Genomic DNA, 20,809 nt, shown 5'->3' on the forward strand with positions numbered 1-20,809 from the left:
GTTTAAGCATGAAACTTTATAACTAAATATTGCTTAGCAAGTTTTTTGAGCAAATTAAGAATTTTTACAAAGGAAAATCACCTACTGGTTCAATTTATTCTTCATTTGACAAGAGTTTAAAAATCCAAAATGGATTAAAACTAAGCTTAGCTAACCTACTACCAAATGATCAATGGACAATGGTGATAGTAACTGTAATTTTATACATACAAATTGACAAGTCCTCTGTTCATAGGAACTTTGGGTTAACCCAAGAGAAATGTCAATAAAAAGATACCATTTACTCAATATATTTGCAACTAAGGAAGCATCCCTACTATCATTCAAAGCAAGTAACTAAAGTTTACCTTACTCTTCTCAAACACCCTCTTTATAGACTCCCTGCCCTCTTCAAATTACAAACTCAAAAGCAAAAGCACTCTAAAATTAAAATGTTTTATTGCCTTCTCATTTTATTTAGAAATCACCGTACATTCTAATGTATAAATATCTTAGATGACCATTTTCAGCTTTCTATAAGATTTGCTAAAGACGACAATTTTCATCAATATGCATATCTAATACTTACTAATTCTCTCTGTAACTAAGAGTTTTTACAAAATGGGTAAAGAGTCAATAAATAGCATATGAAATTTTATTACCTATTTTGGGCACCCTATACCATACATCCTTCTAGTAAAAGCATCAACTAAATTATCTTCTTTATAAATGAAAGACAGTTATAATATGGAGAAACAAAATCACAGTAATAAGCAAATATAATACTTTGAAATATGTATTTCTGAATAACAGGATTTTCTTCTTCATTATATTTACTTAAATTGCTATTAATCTGCATTTTGAGCACGAGAAAGCTGAACTGGACAGAGAAGTAGAAAACAAACCAGTATAAAATACTGTCTTTTTAAGGCATTACTGAGGCTTTAAACTATACCACCTCTCTGAGAATTAACTATTTAATAACTTATATTTCTATTTTTAGATGTATTAACAGGAAAAAGAAAAAACTTTATAAAGTCATTTGATAGTGGTATAGAGCCATCATGTCCTCAGAATACTGCATTTAGAATTATAGTAAGTCCTATTTCAGATGACAGACATTGAAGTAAAATATAGAATACTTAAAAGAAAGATTATACAGTAATAGGCCATTAGAAAGTACTTTTGCCTTTCCTGCAGCAGAGAATTCAGAGAAATTAAGGTTCAATCAAAATAATTTTTTAAAACTCAACATTTCACCACATGGTACAAATGCCAAGAAATAGTAAAATTGCCCAAATCGTTATAACAGGACAGTAAAGCATGAACATTTATTAATACTTTACCATTAATAACGGACATGCTCAAAAGAAAATGTAGAGTAAGAGTTGAAAGAAACAGAAAAGGGAAAAGCAAATATCAAATTTTCCTTATACACAGCGCAAATCCTAAAAAACAGTGCTCTTATGCATAGTTCCAAAATGAAGCTATCTCAGGAGAGAAGTGTAATCATTGTTACCCATTATCTGCCACATCAAAGTTTTACGTCACCAAGATTATATAAGGCCTGCGTACCAAGTTCATCGTGCAAACTGCTGCCGCCTACAGCAGATGCATTGTCATGTGATGCTTCTAAGTGGACACTCCCATTTCTCACCAGCAAGGAGGCACTAGCACTGAGCACTGCAGCCTGGGAAGGGGGGCGGGACTGGACTTTGACCTGGGCTGTGGACTGCTGGTCTTGCTGACCATCTTGAAGGCTAGGAAAAAACATGGATTGGGGAGACATTACAGGGAAGAAAAGAGAAAACAATAGCTAGAAGTCAATATAGAAAACTAATTAAAAAAAAAAAAGATTTCAATGTAACCTAAGAAAGAGCCAACAAACTTTGTAAAATATGCAGATCATACTGCCGGCTTAAAATTTCTAGTCTTTAGAAATCTGATTCATGGTGATGAACACAGAAAAATTTCAATGTATACGTAAAGCAACCAATCTGTGACACCTTTCCACCTCAAGACAACAAAGTCCTAGTATAAGGAAAAAAGTAGCAAAGAAGAGTCACAAGTACACTAAATATATGTAGGCTGTAGCTGGTCCCTCATAGAAAAAACCTGTTTTTTAGTTCAATATGCATTTTTATAAATAACTTTGATATAATTATTCTAGAATTGTTCTTTCAAATATTCTGGCATCTCAAATTCACAATAAGACAACATTTCTATGCACTTGAAAACCAAAGAATCTTTATCAAATGCAACCAAGATGACAATTTTGAATCAAAAGAAAATCACAAACTAGTGAAGAAAACCAGAATAAAGAACACTGACTCAATCAAGTGAAATAAAAATGACTGCTGAGATGCTAGAAGAAATATAATTCATATATAAAGTGTTTTTTCTATCAAAAGCCTACATAGTTCTGAAATAAGGCCACAGGCTTTATATACAAGTGTTAGTTAAAATAATTATGTTCCTTTAGTGAATTTTGTTCTTATCTTTTCCAATTCATATCAAAGTTTCATTACAAGAACCATCGTTTTACAAAACCATAAAAATAATTTGGAAACCAGTAATTTCTCAAGGGATATTATAGTCTTTTCTGAATTTTACAAAAATTTAAAAATACTTAGTATTTTGTGATTATAAATGTTATTAAAATTATCTAAAGTATCTAAAGATTAGATAAAATTAAGAAACTATATTATATTCTTAACTCATTTTTTGTTTATATATATTTTAAAACACTATGAATTTTAACTTTCTTAGTATAACACTCAAATTTAAACTGATGAAACTCATGAAAACACTCTGAGTATAATTATTATATGTCATTCTCTACATAATGTTCAATGCATATCTGCACTATTATTAGACCTTTTAGGATTTAAAAGAAGTATGCTACTTAGAATGGCCTTATTCGGTAACTTTATCATTTTTATGAGTATCAACTTCTCTCTAATCCTTTGAATTAAACGCAGCGGTTTCTCTGATGTCTATAAAACAAGACTAATCCTGCTGCAGACTGGGAAGAGAGCTGTAATTTGAAGCAGAGTTGAGCCTTGAACAACGCGGGGGTTAGGGAGCCGAATCTCCAGAGTTGAAAATCCGCGTATAACTTATAGTGCCCCTCCTTATCCACGGTTCAGCGTCCAAAGATTCATCCAATTACGGATCATGTCACCCTACAGTATTTATTATCGAAAAATACCCACATGTAATTGGAACCACACAGTTCAAACCCATGTTGTTTAAGGGTCAACTGTAACCATGAAATAAGACTAAGTAAAAAATACTTCACATATTGCTTAAAGCTGTGGTTATGGTAACAGAACACACTCTGGAACTGTACTGTCTAATACAGTAGCCACGCATGACTAAAGTAACTAAAATGTTAGTTCCTCATTCATGCTAACCGTATTTCAAGTGCTCAAGAGCTACATAACACAGCTAGTGGCTACCATGGCTACCACAGCTACCAGAGTGAGCAGAAGCTAGTAGTTAGTGTGTTCTATACTGGACAGTGCAGATTATAAAATATTTCCACCACCACAGAAAGTTCTGTTACATTAATTTTTTTTCAGGCTTCTTTTAGAGCCAATAAAAAGTACATAATCTAGGGCTTCACTGGCGGCACAGTGGTTGAGAGTCTGCCTGCCGATGCAGGGGACACGGGTTCGTGCCCCGGTCCGGGAAGATCCCACATGCCGCGGAGCGGCTGGGCCCGTGAGCCATGGCCGCTGAGCCTGAGCGTCCGGAGCCTGTGCTCCGCAACGGGAGAGGCCACAACAGTGAGAGGCCCGCGTACCGCCAAAAAAAAAAAAAAAAAAGTACATAATCTAAATAGAGCACAGGAATGTATGCAACATATTAAAAACAAATAAGTCTGCAAAACACTTACAATGCTTACCGGCACTAACTTTTTAAGTCATAACTATAAATAGTAAGTCTGTCCTTGGAAGCCATCTAAAGTTATCCATAAACCTTACCAAAATGACCAAATTTCACAAGGGAGAAAATTTTGAGTAGCTCAAGTACTATGATCCTTCAGATTCAGAAGACAAAATTTTATAATATACGTGTATATATATACTCAACAAATTTTTCCATCAATTTCTTCACTTAAAAGTCATAAACAAAGGTGCTCTACGGCAGTTAGATGTATTCTAATGTGAACGTATTGAGAATACGCTAATCTTCAACATATCAATATATAAAAGGTTTTCAAAATATTAGGCAGTGCATGAAAATCAACTCCAGAATAAAGAAACAAAGACAATTAGCCAAAATCTATGCAGTTGCAAATGTCCAGTTTCTGAACATCAAAAGCTAGACAAAAAGTATTTATGTCCCTTGAATTCCTGTTTTCAAGAATCGTTCAACAAGAAAAAAGCGTATTATTTTTGCACAAATTGCTAGGAAAACTATTCCTGGAGGTGGTACTTCACCTTAAGCTAACTAATAATTGACAAAAATTAATCTTTTTTACAATACCAATTATATATCAAAACTATCAGTTTCAGAAAAGGTAGCAACTATTTCACAACACAGCAAAAGGTAGAAATTTAGGTTTCTAAACCATTAATTATCAGTAGCATCACTGACACGCAGTCTCACTAATTAATTAACTCTTCTAATTTAAATGATAAAAAAATAGTTGGTCTTGGTCTTTCCTTCCTCTGTACCACTTACTTAATATTTGACACATTCTGCCTTACACTGTTATCTTTGTATGTATCTCCTCAACTAAACAATAAGCTCTAAGAGTATGATCACATTATTGCTATGAATCTCCAGAGAACACTCAGAAGAGTATCTTGAACACAGTACACAAGCAACAAATATCTGGTGGATTCCTTCCTGTGTACCACAAAATGATATGAATTTCCAATTATGGACTCAGTTATTACTATGACCTTATTTGATTACAAGTCTTTCAATCTTATATTTAAAAAAATAAATTTAAGGGCTTCCCTGGTGGCGCAGTGGTTGAGAGTCCTCCTGCCAATGCAGGGGACACGGGTTTGTGCCCCGGTCCGGGAAGATCCCACATGCCGCGGAGCGGCTGGGCCAGTAAGCCATGGCCGCTGGGCCTGCGTGTCCGGAGCCTGTGCTCCTCAACAGGAGAGGCCACAACAGTGAGAGGCCCGCGTACCGCAAAAAATAAAAAAATAAAAATAAATAAATAAATAAATTTAAGAATACAGTAAAGCTTCTTTCCCTTCCCCCAAATGCACTGATGATTTATTTTCATTCCAGTCCATTAACTAGAGTTCTAAAAGATATCACATTTAGGCTGATAAATATAGAACTAACTCTTAATATTATTATAGAATTTTTAAATATTCATTTTTGTTTTTAGCTCTAGTAACTGGGAAGAATTAATAAGGGCCTACAAGGTTAAGTTAATGAACAAAAAAACTTTAAAAAGTAATTCTGAAATAGGATATTCTAACAAGCATAAAAAATACATGCAAATTCTCTTTGTGAGGAAATTGATGATTCACCCCCAATCTTTGGAGACATATACTCTACCAAGTTGCTTTTTAGACTGTCGATTACTTACACTATTCATTAAACTTTAAAATAAGTTAATAGATTTTACTGATATTTATAGAGTAGTTATAATTAAAGTGTTATCATACCTATTCCATTTCTTTTTGACAAGTTTTTCAAGTTTTGCATAACCATGCTATCCTATATTTATTTAAATATGAGATTATTATGTAACTCACATTGAGAATACCACTATTACTTTACCTGAATATTTTTGCAATTAAAAAAGATGGTTTTATTCAATTGGTGTTTCTCCTAGTTCCTCACAGCTAAATTTTATCTTATTTCATTCATAATGAAGTCAGCCTCTTTAAGATACATGCAATCTTTGTACTGGAAATACCATGGAACCTTAACAAAATCTACATGCTGACTGATTATTGGAAGACTACTTTCCAAAAATCCTAATGTGAGCCCTTTACAAATAAAGGGCTCACAGCATATCCTCATTTGAATGGTGATGTATTTAAAACCTTAGAAATCCTATGTGGTTGGCTGGAGTTAGAACAGTTCTTTAATATTCCACCAGGCAGAGAAAAAAACCAAATTTGTCTACATTTGTTTAGTGAGTGAGATCCAAAGAATGAAAGGATTTTTAAAGACTAAAGAGGTTAAAAAAGATTAAGAAATATCAACATGGAGTGAGAAGGTAAGCAAAGAATATGTCTATGGCAAGTATAATTCAAGGGGAAAAAAAGAAGAGGTTAGAAAACACAAAATAGGAAAAGTAAAATGAAATGGTGAACACCTTCTGCAGGTTGGGACTACACCCCAAATCCATCAGCAAAAAAAAGTCACCTCAGGGAGCAAAGGAAATAGAAGAGGAGGGCTCACAAAAAGTAAAGGCACTCAGAAAAGATTTCTAGACCAAATGTTTCTTTTCAATGGTTGCTTTCCCATTTTTATATTTTAAACATTGGTTTAACTAATCCACACTGCATTATAAATTATGTATTACTGCAGGATTAATTAGGAACATGATCTATGAAAGATGAAGTTCCTGATTGTAATGTAAAACTCAGAAAAACAATCCAGTCTTAAATCCCAAGGGGAATATAAAATAAAGCAGTGATTTACAGATATAAGGATTTTGCTACTTTCATGAACAAGATTTTAACAAGGGAAGGGATTTATCTCTTCAAACCTACCATGCATTCAACAGCAGTTATTTCACCAAACTTTCTTCCTTTTGAATTTCAAAATGTAGTAAAATAATTTGGGTAATGATGCTTTTGGACACAAGAGATTAATAAAAGCATACAGTATAATAACATACGCACTGCTTAAGCAAGCACATATATTTTCGTCCATATTTGTATTCTTTAAATAAAGCATAAGTCTTTTGAATAGGTTTTTTTATATTTCTAATTCAAGCCATAGGCTCATTAGATTTGACATAACTGAGAATAAAAAAGCTTAAGAATTTCAATTAAAAATTACTCCCAAGATTATAAATAGATGCTTTCCTAATTAGGAATATTGGGAAAATAATTTTTTTTTGTTCAGCATACTATAGAGGTTGAGAAATTCACCATAAATGTACATACAAATATATATATCTGTATATATATATATCTCCAATTGACCATAAGTTACCAAAAATTAAATATTCTAGTTCCGTGTCATTTACTAGGTCCTGGTGTTTAATTTTCAAGCAATGCAAAATAAAATATATTATATTTTAGTGAAATAAAATAATCAAACTGGTTTATCAGGCTGACGTCAACAAGCTCACCACTCAGTCCATATTTGTTCATACTGAACACTGTTCAAGGTGTTCGGGAAAGATACTGCATTAATATTACTAATTTGGTGTAGGAAAAAAAATGAAAAGCTGACTTAAGGCCTCTATTTACATTTCTATAACTGCCCTAAAATAATTTTTGTGATTTAAAATTGGCTAAACCAATCTGATCATTTTGTTTAAATAATGCAATATAAGACATGCATAATTCAATAAGCTCAGTCACATGCAGAGAAAGCCTAAAGAAGCGTACAGTATAGGAGAGAAACTGGAAGAAAAAAGAAAAACAAAGCTATTTAATAAATGCTTTCTTGAGACTGACAGAACAGGTTAGAGGTCTGTTACATGCATGCTAAGCTTGGTGGAATTTTAAAATACCATACCTTAGGGGTGATCCGATGAGCAATGTAGGAGGGGTAGGGTTACTCCCTGCATTGTGCCGGCGCCGTACTGCCTGGCGCCTAAATGTGCTGCGTTCACGGCGAAATGACACTGCCTCCTCGCTGGCCTGTGCTGCTGCATTAAGACAGACTTAGGTCAAACAGGAGCCTAGGTCAGAGGCGTAAACAGCAGCTGAGCCTGTCCTCCCCAGATACGGCAGATTAACAGTGAACCTATGAAAACCTTTTGGCTCAGTTAGTCAAGTTCCCTCTACTTTGAGGGTGGGAAGTCAGGGACTACACACAATCCTTTTTATTAAAGATAACTGTTTCTTTAAAAATAATGTTTCTGATGTTATCTGGCCTCACCGTCTTCTCTTCAACCTCAATTTTCTATTTTAAGATCTCTGTTGTTTTAAATCTTTTTCTAGAAGTCTTATTTAGTCCCATATTCCTCTACTAGCCCTTTAAGTCAGCCTTAAAGGTACTGTATGTGTCAGTTCCAACCAATGGTAAAGGGGCATTAATTTCTTCCTTTCATGAAGACAGTAAAAGCAACAATGATAGTACCTGTGATGACGAGGAGTCAGGCAGTAAGTGTATCTCACACTACCCTGTGCCATAGTTTTGGCAGCATTAAATGAAACTGCTGCCTGCTATGCTGCACAACTAGCTTTTTAAATGCTCAATTCAAGGTAGCATGTGTATATGTTAACTGTGGAGTAGTTGGCTACCATCAAACTTTATTCAACTCCATGCCCTCACACTGGTCCCCTCAACACTAGGAAGCAAATGTCAGCAAAATATCACCAAAAAAATTAGAAACCCATAGCTTAATCCAAAAGCAATAAAGTACAAACTAAAACCAAATATATAACAATGAGAAAATCGAAACTATGGCTTAATAGAATTACATAAAATTTTATAAAACCATGACTGATTTGGGTTTCTAAAACAAAACGCAAAATGATGTTTATCCATTTGAATCTAAAACAATTGTTTCCTATAGTGATCTAAATATTTTAAGAATCATTTTGATTTTGCGAAAGGGTATTTTGATACTAAATATGAATAAAGACAAAAAACTTAGTCCAGATGACATTTTTTTTTTACAACAAATGAAATTTTCTTTCTTTTCAGCAAGTATGAAATGGATTGCAAAATCAACAGTGTTGTATTTTGACTTCAGTTCTCTGACAAGTGTTCTTGACATTTTGAAGGCGTTACTAATTCTCATCATTATTCTGCTTAGCAACAGCCATTTCCATCAATTTAAATGTTGATTTTAATAAAGTATTCTTTTAAATGTTTACACCTTTATCCCTTCCCCAGGTTGCCCCAGTGAACGTTCTTTGTGTAATTAACCCATTATAATTAGGAATATATGGATTACCTCCAGAAGACATGGACTTCTCTATCTTTAGGCAATGTTTTCTTTTATTAAAGGGATGACAAGCACAGAATTATTTCACCCACTTGGCAAGCTTCTGCCGGTAAGAAGTGTAAGTCACAAATAACGGGTCAACAATTTACATTCCTTCTTTCTTTCTCTGCTCACGCACTCCAGTGACATTCTAAAGTTAGAAAACTAAATCAGAATGAGGCTTTGGGGCTTTGAATCCAAACCAAACTTGACTCCCGGAGCTAATACTTCTTTTCTTTTCTTTCACCAGTTTTATTGTGATATAATGAGAATTCCTTTAATGTGAAAAGGCTGTTACTTGTGATGTAAAAGCTCATGTATACAAAAATTATATATGACCTGTGAGAACAAATAATGCTGATTAAATATGATTATTTAGAACTGTGCTGTCCAACATGGTAACCACTAGCCATATATGGCTATTTAAACTTAAATTAATGAAAATTAAAAGTTCAGTTTACCAGATTCATGACCCATACTTCAAGCGCTCAACAGTTGCATGTGGCCAGATACAGACACTTCCATCACCACAGAAAGCTGTATCGTATGGTGCTGATTGAGAGTCAAGGATGCCTGTTTGTCACTGTAACCTACAGAGCATATTGTGTGCTTTCCCTATTCCTGACAACCAAGACCTCAACAAAGGAAAGAGTAACCAGCACTGTCACGAAGAAGAAAACATAATATTGGCATGGCAGTCATTGGATGAAGGATAAAACAAAGCAAACAAGCCACTTGAAAGAAGAAATGAGAAGTTAGATGAGTGACTCGTATACCTATTAATGGTTCTCAGACGTCAGTAAGGTTAATTTGGGTTATGAAATTTTAAGTCACTATTTTAAACCTCAATTCAAGACTTATTTTTGAAATTATATTGAAGATTTCTATTCTTTTGTTGTAATAAACTATTGCTCAATTCACAGGTCAATTCACTTCTCTTAAGAAACTATCAAACATTCATTCTAGTTTTAGATATGTTGTTTCAATCAAAATAACAGAGTAAATTTACCCAGATAGAATTTATAGGGGATAATTTAATCCATAAAATGTACTAAAATTATTCAGAAGGAATAGATGATCACTGAATACTGAGAAGAGGAAGAAGGGACATAGGAAACAGCTTTCTTTACTATCTTCCTTCTACTGAGGACTTAATGGGGTTAATTTAAAATAAAAGCTAGTTATTCCATAGTATTGGGACAAAAAAACAAAACTACAGTGTCCATTTGTAGTCAAAATGTTCTTTGCCTTCTCCAGAAGGCACTTTTTTTTTTTTTTTTTTGCTAGTAACATACCACTTACATTTTGTTATCTACAAAATAACTATTAACATTATTTTCTTAAGAAAATAGTTTTAGAAACATATCAAAAGTTTAGACGTCCATAGAACAACATATTAAAATGGAGTTCTGATTACTGCCTATGTTATCCTCTGTAATATTCAGGGTATAAATAACCGATGATAAAAGAATATTCAATGTTTACTAGAGCCACCCGTTTAACAGTAGCTAGGATCACACATTCAGCTGAAAACACTGTGCTATTATTTATGGTCACACAAATAAGATTAAACCATGCCCCCCCTGGGAAGGTGCTACTTATGTAGAACATTTCCATTTGGAACAGGTTCCAGTGGGGGTCCAGTTCTATTAGAGCCGAGGGGGAAAAAGTGTCTAAAGCTTAAAAATAATTTGCTGTAAGCATGCTCAGTCACATAAGTTATAGCCTTACTTGATGAAAATTCACTTCCACAATCCAACTACAAAAAACTCTTTTTGAATCCTTTAACTTTATAAGAGAAAGAAAATAACAACAACAAAATATTTTAACTAGGGAACCAGAGGGGAGAGAGAAAACACTTTAAAACCTGGTTTTGAAGTTGATATTGCTTAAAACTCAGTATCCCCTGGCAAAGAATAAAATTAACTAGTGTAATAATGAGTATAAAATGCAAACAGTAAAAATTTAGCACTCTAGGTACAACTAAATTTTATGCATGTGTAGGTAAAGGAGAAAAAAACCACAAACATTCAAGTGATTCAAAAACCATGAATGGCAAGACAGATATAAAGCACTTTCAAGGACATATATTTAGACAAATGTGAATTTTTTAACATTTTTAAAAAAATTATAAGAGTCTTGACTTTCTAATTATTTCTTTGTGTTAAAAAGACTTCAAGAGACTGAATTACGATCATAAGTTTAAGAGATAACTTCAGATAATTTACCTCTATTTCTGGAGTAGTGATACAATCATTCAATTAAGTTTAAACATTCTCATGCACAAGGCACAGATATCCAATGATATTTTAGACAGCTGTGGTCTGATCTATTCCTAAAGACCACAGAGAAAACAAAATACACACCTCCCGCCTAAGGAGTTACTTCCCGTTTATCTCAACAAGTTAAGGAAAATTCTACACATTCTATAGTGAATTATTTTAATGCAGTATTTTTTTTTTTAATATGGGGGTATTAAAACAATAGACTTCCAGTTTGTTTTAGTCTGTTAAAAAACAGGGAAAGCATTAAAGGCACTAATATACTTTCAGGATGACTGGGATGGCACAAAAGAACACAATTTGGTGAGGCAGGAGGTGAGGATTGTTCACACTGTATCTCAAAAATTGGAAAGTTATGAGCAAAAATACATATAGAAAAAGATGCCACTTAAAAATGATGCGAATCATACAGCTGACTGCTAGTGAAAGGATTCATATGTAATAAGCTGCTTTCTAGTTGTTACATGCTGCTATGGCTGGCCTCTTGTGATAGCTCAATGGCTAGTAAATGAATTGATAAAAATTTAGACAGAAGACACTGCTCAAGAAAGGTGTTGTTTTCAGAGGGCAGTGTCTATTGTAGGAAAAAAGGAGTAAATTTGGGAAGATCACGAAAATAAAAATGTGTGTTTTGGTACCACAGAAGCAAGCTGTTTAAGCCAACACTTTAAGAAAAAAAGATGAAAGTATGAAACAGATATATACACATTTCAGAAAATTAAAATATAAACATTCTGAAATACACTGAAATATTCTTCAAGGTAAAAATTATTTTACTTAAGAATTAAGTTACTATATGAAGAAATGAACATTCAAATGATTTTGCAAAAAAATTTTAAAGGAAATATTTTAGTCTAGGCATGAAATCCATTTTATCTAAACATCTTTTCCCTTTCTCACTTTCCATGTCAGTCAAGAATGATGCTAACATCAGCATGCAAAGATTTTGTTCTAATATAGAAACAAATGCTTACAAGCATCATTTTCTGGGAGGCCAAAGAACAAGAATCTGCTGCACAATTTCTAAGCATTCATTCTGAATTAAAATAATTTCCATCTATGAAAACATTTTAAAGGTCTACTCTATTTTTTGAGACATAAACCAACAAACAGTAGCAAACAACAACAAAATTATTAGCTGTATCTTGAGTTAGAGAATTTACATATCTTTATTGATACTCTCCATAATCCCAGGCAGTCACACAAATATAGTTGGGTAGACAAAGTTAAATGATACTCTGGAGTCATTTAGGAACATTTCCTAAAAGATATATAGTTTAAGGATTACTTACTTTCATAGGTGGTTCCTAATCTTTTTGAATCCTTTGTGAATGGTCTGATAGACCCTCTCTCCTGGAAAACTGCACTCAGAAACAATTTTGAATATATTTTCAGGAGACTCACATAATAAGGGATCATTAGTGAAGAATATATATTTGAAGTGACATATTTGAAAAGGAAAACTTCCTTACAAATGGCATCAGTGTCTTAGTTTTCATAATAAATCTAAAAAGCACTTGACACATGGAAGCTTGTTAGAGTCTGATCATTAACTGTGAGACATGCTTGAACAGTTATTATTACTGTTTCACAATTGAGGAAATTGAGACACAGGTTTAATGGCTTGCCGGACTATCCAGTTAGTAATTAGAGGTGGTATTAAAATGTAACTGTTTGAATCCTTATACAGAACTTTACTGCTGCTAGAAAGAATGGGCTGGTTTTGGGAATTTGATACACAAACCCTTATTTGCCTCATCAATAAAATACCTCTTTTCTTGACACTGCTTTAAAAGAAGATAATTTTTTCAAGTAACTGAAGCATACAAACCTGCTTACTACATCTAATGAGCATTCTTCTATGTGGTTTTATATGTCTAAGCTTTCTTCTCAGTACAGACTAAATATAATACAATCTTTCCTTAGTCACATACATTTATTAGTGCGTTATACTGTAATACAGCATTAAGTTATGATACTATGATGTCCTTGAACAAATTAACATAGTTTGCCCTGGATTTAATGACTCCCTACCATTCTGTTTTTGGCACTGGTGTGTATGGTTATTCCAGCTTCCGTAGAATTAGCAGTGCATTTCTTCTGCTGTCATTATTTTTAGCCTCTACAAGCACCCCTCTCTTTCTACTAATTTTCTTCTTCTCACTTACTATCTTGACTGGGAAATCAGAAAATTAAGTTTCTTACAATTTAGAGTCCCTCTATTCAGTAAAATAAAACAGCTTTAATCCACATATTCTTGTCTGTTCAGTGGTCTTTGTCTTTTTTTTTCAATGATATTTGGGATCAAATTTACATGCATGGTACAAACCCTCATAAACTGTTTATCAAGAAGGTTTGGTTTTTCTTTAAATAAAGTGATATTCCCTTAAAAAAAGACTATCTTTGGTTCCTAACACAAAAATATTATAATAGGATCCTATTTCATGCTTATAAAATAGTGACCCAAGTATTACATTTAAAATAATTTTCTCAAACAGAAAAACAGAGGTTGAGAAATTCAGAAAAAAATACAAAGAATAACAGAATGAATATAAACCTTCCTATTCTGGTTGCTCTTTACAGTCTGTTGAATCAGGCAACATATAAGTTTAAGTTACCCAAAAGGAAACAGGATAATTTTCTATCGTACATAACTTGTCTGTACTTTTTATTCCTAAAATACTAGTCATAAGTTATTAAAGATATGCTTTATAATTATAAAAGAAAAATTAAATGCAAAAACAAGAGATCATCAATAGAAATGTCTTAGCCTGAATATAAAATTTTCCTGCCTAAGCAATCACAGAACATTATGGATGAAATCCAATTTTAACCAAAGTACTAGATCAACGGTGAGACGTCCTATGAAAACAATCATTTGCTATGTGACTCAGTATCAAAAGAAAAGTTATATGACCTATTGCTGCCAAGGTAAGATTAAAATCCGTATTACTAGATTAGATGTTAATAAAAATATTTTTCTTTTTGGTATTATGTAAGAAATTAGGAATTCAGATTATTTATTTTTACTATTATTGAGTTTCACAATGGCACAATGAGAGTATCTTTAATGTTTTTCTATATCTAATCATTTTCTTCAACTTTAAGGACAGGATACATATGAGTAGTGTAACAGACTGGCCTGTGAAATAGAAACATCAGCACTATTAAGCTGTTACTACATGCCAGGCACTGTTGTAAGCATTTTACATCTATTAACTCCGTTAGTCCTCATAAAAACCCTGTAGGATGGGCGAAGCTGGGGCGAAGTGAGAGTAGCATCGACATACATACACTACCTAATGTAAAACAGATAGCTAGTGGGAAGCAGCAGCATAGCACAGGGAGATTGGCTCGGTGCTTTGCAACCACCTAGATGGGTGGGATAGGGAGGGTGGGAGGGAGGCTCAAGAGGGAGGGGACATGGGGACATGTGTATGCATGTGGCTGATTCGCTTTGTTGTGCAACAGAAACTAACACGGTATCATGAAGCAATTATACTCCAATAAAGATCTATTAAAAACAAAAAACAAACCCCTATGGGATAGAAACTACTATCATCTCCATTTTAAGATGAGGAAGCCAAGGCTTAAGAAGGTAAGCAGCTTTCCCGGAGTCACAACTACAATGAGCCCATATACTAACAAGGATGTATGACTCCATGTCACTGTATTAGGTACCTGCTATTTTAGAATATTTTATTTTACTATTTTAAAGTACACTTCCTTAGTTCCATCCTTCCACAGGACCAACACCCATTCAGCTTAAAGATAAGACAAAAAGAAATCATCAGAGAGCTCATTAACACGTCCAAATTCATTAGGATAAAATCTACTTATGGTTTATGTATAGCCATGTGAATGGTCAAGCAGTATCCTCTGTTGTGCTGACACATTTCAGGAGTAGAGTATGTAAAGCAGAACAGATAGCCAAGAAAAATTTCTCCTAATTATCAAAAAGAAGTAACAATCTAATAAATTTTACAAAGTACTTGGGAGTCTATATAATTTTTAAATAATGAAAACCAAAATATATCCCCTCCCACTACCACCAATCATCCAAAAAGCCCAAACAAGACCCTCATAAAATGTCATGAAAACCAACTAAATATAAATCCAATACGTTTAAGCAGTTTAGTTTTGATCTTATTTTTATTCTAAACACACTGAAGCTCAAAGAAAAATAGCCCCGACAATGCCTTCCTTTGGCAAAAAATGTTTTTTAACAGCCCGGAGATGATTACATTTATTCCACTAAAGTGCCTGGATATTTTTAGTTCATTATTTGTTTCTTATTAACAGTCGATGATTTGTTTTATTAAAAAAAAATAAGAACACAAACAAAAGCTGGAATCTCGAAAAATGAGGGCTCATCTTAGTCAAAGATCAGCACTGAGAAGCAAATAAGACCTTCATATAACTTTTCCTAAAAAACAGAACGCCCCACGTCCCTGTGAAGAGGAAATGGCATTTTAAAGACAAAGACATAAGATTTACTATAGCTCTTACATATATTTTAGTATTTACATTTCAACAATATTTAGAACAGCAATATTTTTCTATCATTGCATATTCACTCTTAAAATTTATTTTAATGACAACTTTAATAAAAATTAAGCTATAATTTAAAACCCAATGGTTTCTTGCATATTGTGAACATATCTGATATGATTTGTGTGAGAAATCACTAAAAGCATTTCAGACCTTTTATAAAAAACAGAATGATACCCATATCAAAGACTTGAGGGAATTTAATTATTATATTGTCACCAAATGATTATAACTTCAGATATAATTAGTTCTCAATATTTAGGTCTGACAGACTAGTTTCTTCCTTAGGTACTAAAGATCATTTTTTTACATTCCCATTAGAAATTAATCTTTGTTAGAAACTATACCAAAAGAAGAGAATGTTTACCACATTATGGACTTTTAAAACACTGTGGGTGAAATTAGAATTCTTTGAGAGAAAAAGCTTGTTCCTTGTTTCAGAATGTTTGTGCAAACAAAAAACTCAGCTTAACTTTTCCTAAAAGACTGAACATTACTACACCAACAGACTATAAACTTTAAAACTAAAGATATAAGCTTTATTAAAGGATATGAGGTGGAGGATAAAAAAGCCACGTGCTAGCTAGCAACACAGGACTTCACTCTTCTGATTCTAGTCAAGAATGAGACTCCATAATAACCAAACAGTAAGCAAACTGTTCTGGGCAGAAGGAAATACCAAGAAACAACTCTGAAAAAACAAAATGGCCAATACACACTGACAATATAAAATCACCTATCAAATTTTGCACAATTCCTCATAAACCTGAAATAAATAAGCTATTACTTTAATCAAAACAGCATCACTGTTATCATAGGGAGCACCATATATCCACTAATGGACAATAAATGTCAATATAAACTATAAACGCTGATTAATAAATTTGATGTGAAGTTACAGAAAAAAAATAAAATGTTTTTAATGCCTAAAACTTGAGTAAGCAAGAAATAAAACCAAAGAGACAGACAAAAAAAGAGCCACAAGTTTTCAAAGTACACAGTCAGAGCTAAAGTAATATTTGGACAAATCTTATATAACAGGTTGAGCGACCTGATTCTGAAAGTTCAGTAGCACACATTGTATAAGAGAGAACTAAAAATGGTTTGGCGCCCTAATAAAATTCTACATTTTGTTGTTGCTATGGCTGTACAAAGGAGGAAGGGGACCAATTCTTTGTTACTCCTGGTAAAACATTAACAGGTGGCAAATGGCTTAGAAAAGGTGAATGCCCTCAAGAACAAACTGACATACTCAAATGATACAACGAAAAAACATTTTCTTGGTGTTCACACCAAAACCTTTTCTAAGATAACCATCTCCTTCTTCATGGAAAGAAAGTTTATTTTAACAACATAGTGGAAGAGGGGCTATTAACACAAAATACACTCTAAATTGGTACTCCAATCAATAGCACCAAAAATGACAGTGACTCCTGGATAAATCTCTTCCTGCAATTTGCTTACCTCCACTGACTGCGTCTTGCTCTTCGCCTTCAGGAAACGCAACCTGGCTTGGCAAGCTGTTCCTAGATCGAGTGACTGTCTCTAACTGGGAAGCCCGTCCCAATAAAGACAGCTCATCTAGCACCTCTCCCTCTTTGGCCTCGAGATCTGATTTTGAAGTGGTTAAGGGTTCTATGCTTTCGGGTGCCATGAGCCTAGTGGAGTCATTCAAACACGCTACTGTGCCGCTGTCCAGGCTCAACACTCGGGCCCGAGTCTTGGCACTATTTGTGCTGGAAGTCCGCCGCGCTGTCCGCTTTTTGCCAGTTCCTTCGGGGCCCAGATGGGCTTTGTGTGCGTGCTCAGGGTCGGTGCCCCTCTCCTTAGGGTGTTTGGTCTTTAGGGCGCTGTATCTGCCCTCGGGAGACTGACATGAATGAGAAGTGGGGCTAGAAGAGCTGTCACTGCCGAACTGGTGAGCAGACTGAACGCTTGACGCTCGGCTCAAGTCACTTTGGTCACTGGAGTCCTCATCGTGACAGAATATAGCACTATGTGGCTTGGTAGCAGAAATACCTCGAAAGGACACATAGTCCCTATGCCGACTTGAATCAAAACTGCTAGCCCGTTTTTTTCCTGTCCGTCTCCTGCCTGACTTATGGCCAGAGGCTGTCCGGTGGATTAAGCTAGAGGATTTAGGTCGTACATCCCCTTCCTTTTGCTTTCCACCAACATCTTTACCAACTTTTGAATCCACTGAAACAGCTGGCTTATCACTCTCCTCCTCTTTGTTTTCAGCAGTTTTCCCAAGTGGTGTGTCCCCCTGTGAAGTGAATTCATTTGCATGGGGGTTTTTATTGGCTTCTTCAGATGCAGAGGTGCTGAGACCTTTCTGATTGTGCATATCATCAGAGCTATTAGAATGCTTGGCTTCTTGAACCCCACTATTCGTACTCACTTCCAAGGCAGTTTTTTCACTGCTAGTCCTTTTGTCACTCGCACAGCTACTCTTGTCCTCTGGCTCAGCGCAGCACTCTTTCTTCTGACCAGTGTTCTTTCCCACTTGGGGAGACTCCTCGTGCTCTGACAAGATGCTCTCTATGTGAGTGGAGCTGGTCTGCTCGCTTTTGTAGCTGCTGACGGTGCTGTGAGTGTCCCGGTCCGTACCACTGCAGTAGCTCTCTGTTGAGCCACTACTGCGCGTGCTCAGACTCCGCAAGCTGTCCATGCTTTTGTCTGCTTTCAAGGGTTTGCTCTTCCCACTTTTGGTAGGTGGCTGAGAATTATTGTTTTTCAGCTCACCGACAAGCTGAAATTCCCCAGATAAACAAGAATTTTCCACCAAGGATTCTTTGGATCCAGAATGAGGCTTGGAAGATTCTAACTCACTAACAGGATCTAACCCACGTCTTTGCTGATACAGAGGGAAGTCATTCAGTGAAGTGTCTGGAAAAGCCACAGCAGAGCTAGAAGTCCGTGGTACACCTCGCGGCCGGTGATCTTTCCTGTAAGAGTGTGAATGTAAAGGGACAAGAGATGCTACTTCTGTGTCACAGGCACTGGATAGAGACTGCTCGATGTGGTGGTGGTGGCTGTGACTTGGCAGGCTCACTTTGTCACTGAAGTCTCTTGGTAAGTCCTGTCCACATGAGGATAAGGACGGCTGAATGGAGATGAAGGAATCATTGGAGACCAAACGGAAGAGCTTCCGATCAGTTGCCAAATCTGTTTCAAACATATATTTGGAAATGTTAACACAAATCTACAATCTGTTTTTCTACTCTTCAACAATGGAAAGAATTCACAGTGTACCATAAAAGTATAAACAATTTCTCAAGTAGCTTACTGAATAACAGTTGACCAGTTATTCCGAAGGGCTGGTTTTATTTCACTGCGGTACAAAGAAAGCATTCTACTAACGGAATGAACTCAATTTCCAAATCTTCAACTGGCTTCAGAAAAAGTTCTATAGATTATTAACAATAAAATAAGAAGCAACGAAGGATTATACTTAAAATGAACCTGGATTTCTGTGCGAGTTCTGTCCCTAACTTACTAACTAGGTAACCTTGGGTTACCTTTCTAAGCCTCTGTTTCCTCATCTGTAAAATGTGATATCAATCTCAGTACCATGGAATAACTTAATATTGAGTTAATAACATAACGTTGCTTAGCACAATGTATGGTAGCTATCATTATTTTGCCTTGCAAAATTAAAAATCTTTAAAGAAAACTAATATAATTGCTTTACAAATCCACAAAAACCTAGAGTAATCAGAAACAAACAAAAAAATCAAGAGGCTGACCAATGCACAGACAAGATATGATATAATGATATAAGATATGTTACTGTTCACAGGGGTTGAAAAAAATTAAAACAACAATTACAGGGCAAAATACTACATTTTATCTTTCACCACGGATGCAACAATTACAAAATGCTTCATGAAAAAAATATATATCCCCTCCTATATCTGTAAGACTATTCCTTCAGTTCTCCATTTAGGGCAGTGATTAGTGACTTGAGTTATCATATATACTATAGATATAAATATAGATATAAATATAAATAAACCCATCTACCCACCTACCTACATAGTAATTTATCTTGAAATATAGCTTGACAACCGAAGTGTACAATAGCTGATTTTCTATATACCTTTTGACAGATAAGGATGGTTGAATCTCCTGTTAGCTCAATAAAATGAAATATTGTCTTATTTATCATAACTAGATAGGAAAAATACAATAACAGATTCTATAATAAGTTAGACTCTTCCCAGTAGAGTTACCTTAAATAATAAAAGCATACATTTTCCCTTAAGACTAATATAAAATAAAAATGAACTACTAAAAATACTTATGTACTTTAAAAAATCTAAATGTAGATTAGATCTAAGTAATTAAAAACTTAGAGGTAGCCTCTAGAATGTACCATATAAATTGTGATTTATAAATGACATATTAGGTTTTATCTTATGTTTTAAAGTCTTCAAGATAAGTGAAACCAATGTTCTTTTCATTTGTCCAAAACTGTGCCACTGTACTTGGGTTCTTATATTCTCTAAAAACCCGAATTTAAAAATTAGTACTGTATTTACTTTTCTGTAGTATTAATTTATAATGTTATTTCTAAAAACTCTCTATATCCCTAATAAGCAATTATGGGATGGTGTAATAGTCACATTTCAAGGATATGAATTTCATAAAACAAAAACTTAACTGAGTAAGTAGTTGAAAATCACTAATTCTAAAATACAACAAAAGACTTTTTAAAAAATACTAATGATCAAAACCAACTCCTTTCCAAGACATTAATAAAGCAGAAATTTAAATTTTTCATTTTAAAAGATGCAGCCAAACTTGCTTTAATACATGTGTTCTTTTCAGTGTTGCTAAATAAATATACCATAATAAGTTTGACTTTGTCAGGAAGAACTTTAGGTGGTTT

At 34.3% G+C, this 20,809-nt stretch overlaps 1 protein-coding gene across 8 annotated transcripts in view; it reads right to left on the reverse strand.

Moving 5' to 3' along the window:
* Positions 1-20,809, reverse strand: part of PCNX1 (pecanex 1) — a 171,922-nt gene that overhangs the window by 95,426 nt on the left and 55,687 nt on the right. For 6 of the 8 annotated variants that reach the window (XR_014296294.1, XR_014296295.1, XR_014296296.1 and 3 more), the window contains 3 exons: positions 17,380-19,083; positions 7,663-7,795; positions 1,555-1,739 (listed from right to left, as the gene is read on the reverse strand). Coding sequence is in view for 5 of the 8 variants with exons in the window: in XM_082647372.1 (XP_082503498.1) it covers positions 1,555-1,739; positions 7,663-7,795; positions 17,380-19,083 (2,022 nt within the window). In the remaining 3 variants the exon portion in view is untranslated. The remainder of the gene's footprint in view (positions 1-1,554; positions 1,740-7,662; positions 7,796-17,379; positions 19,084-20,809) is intronic. The other 2 variants (XM_082647374.1, XM_082647373.1) reach the window with 1 other exon arrangement.

Source organism: Grampus griseus (genome assembly GCF_964374135.1).
Source record: "Grampus griseus genome assembly, chromosome: 2".
Classification (NCBI taxonomy): domain Eukaryota; kingdom Metazoa; phylum Chordata; class Mammalia; order Artiodactyla; family Delphinidae; genus Grampus; species Grampus griseus.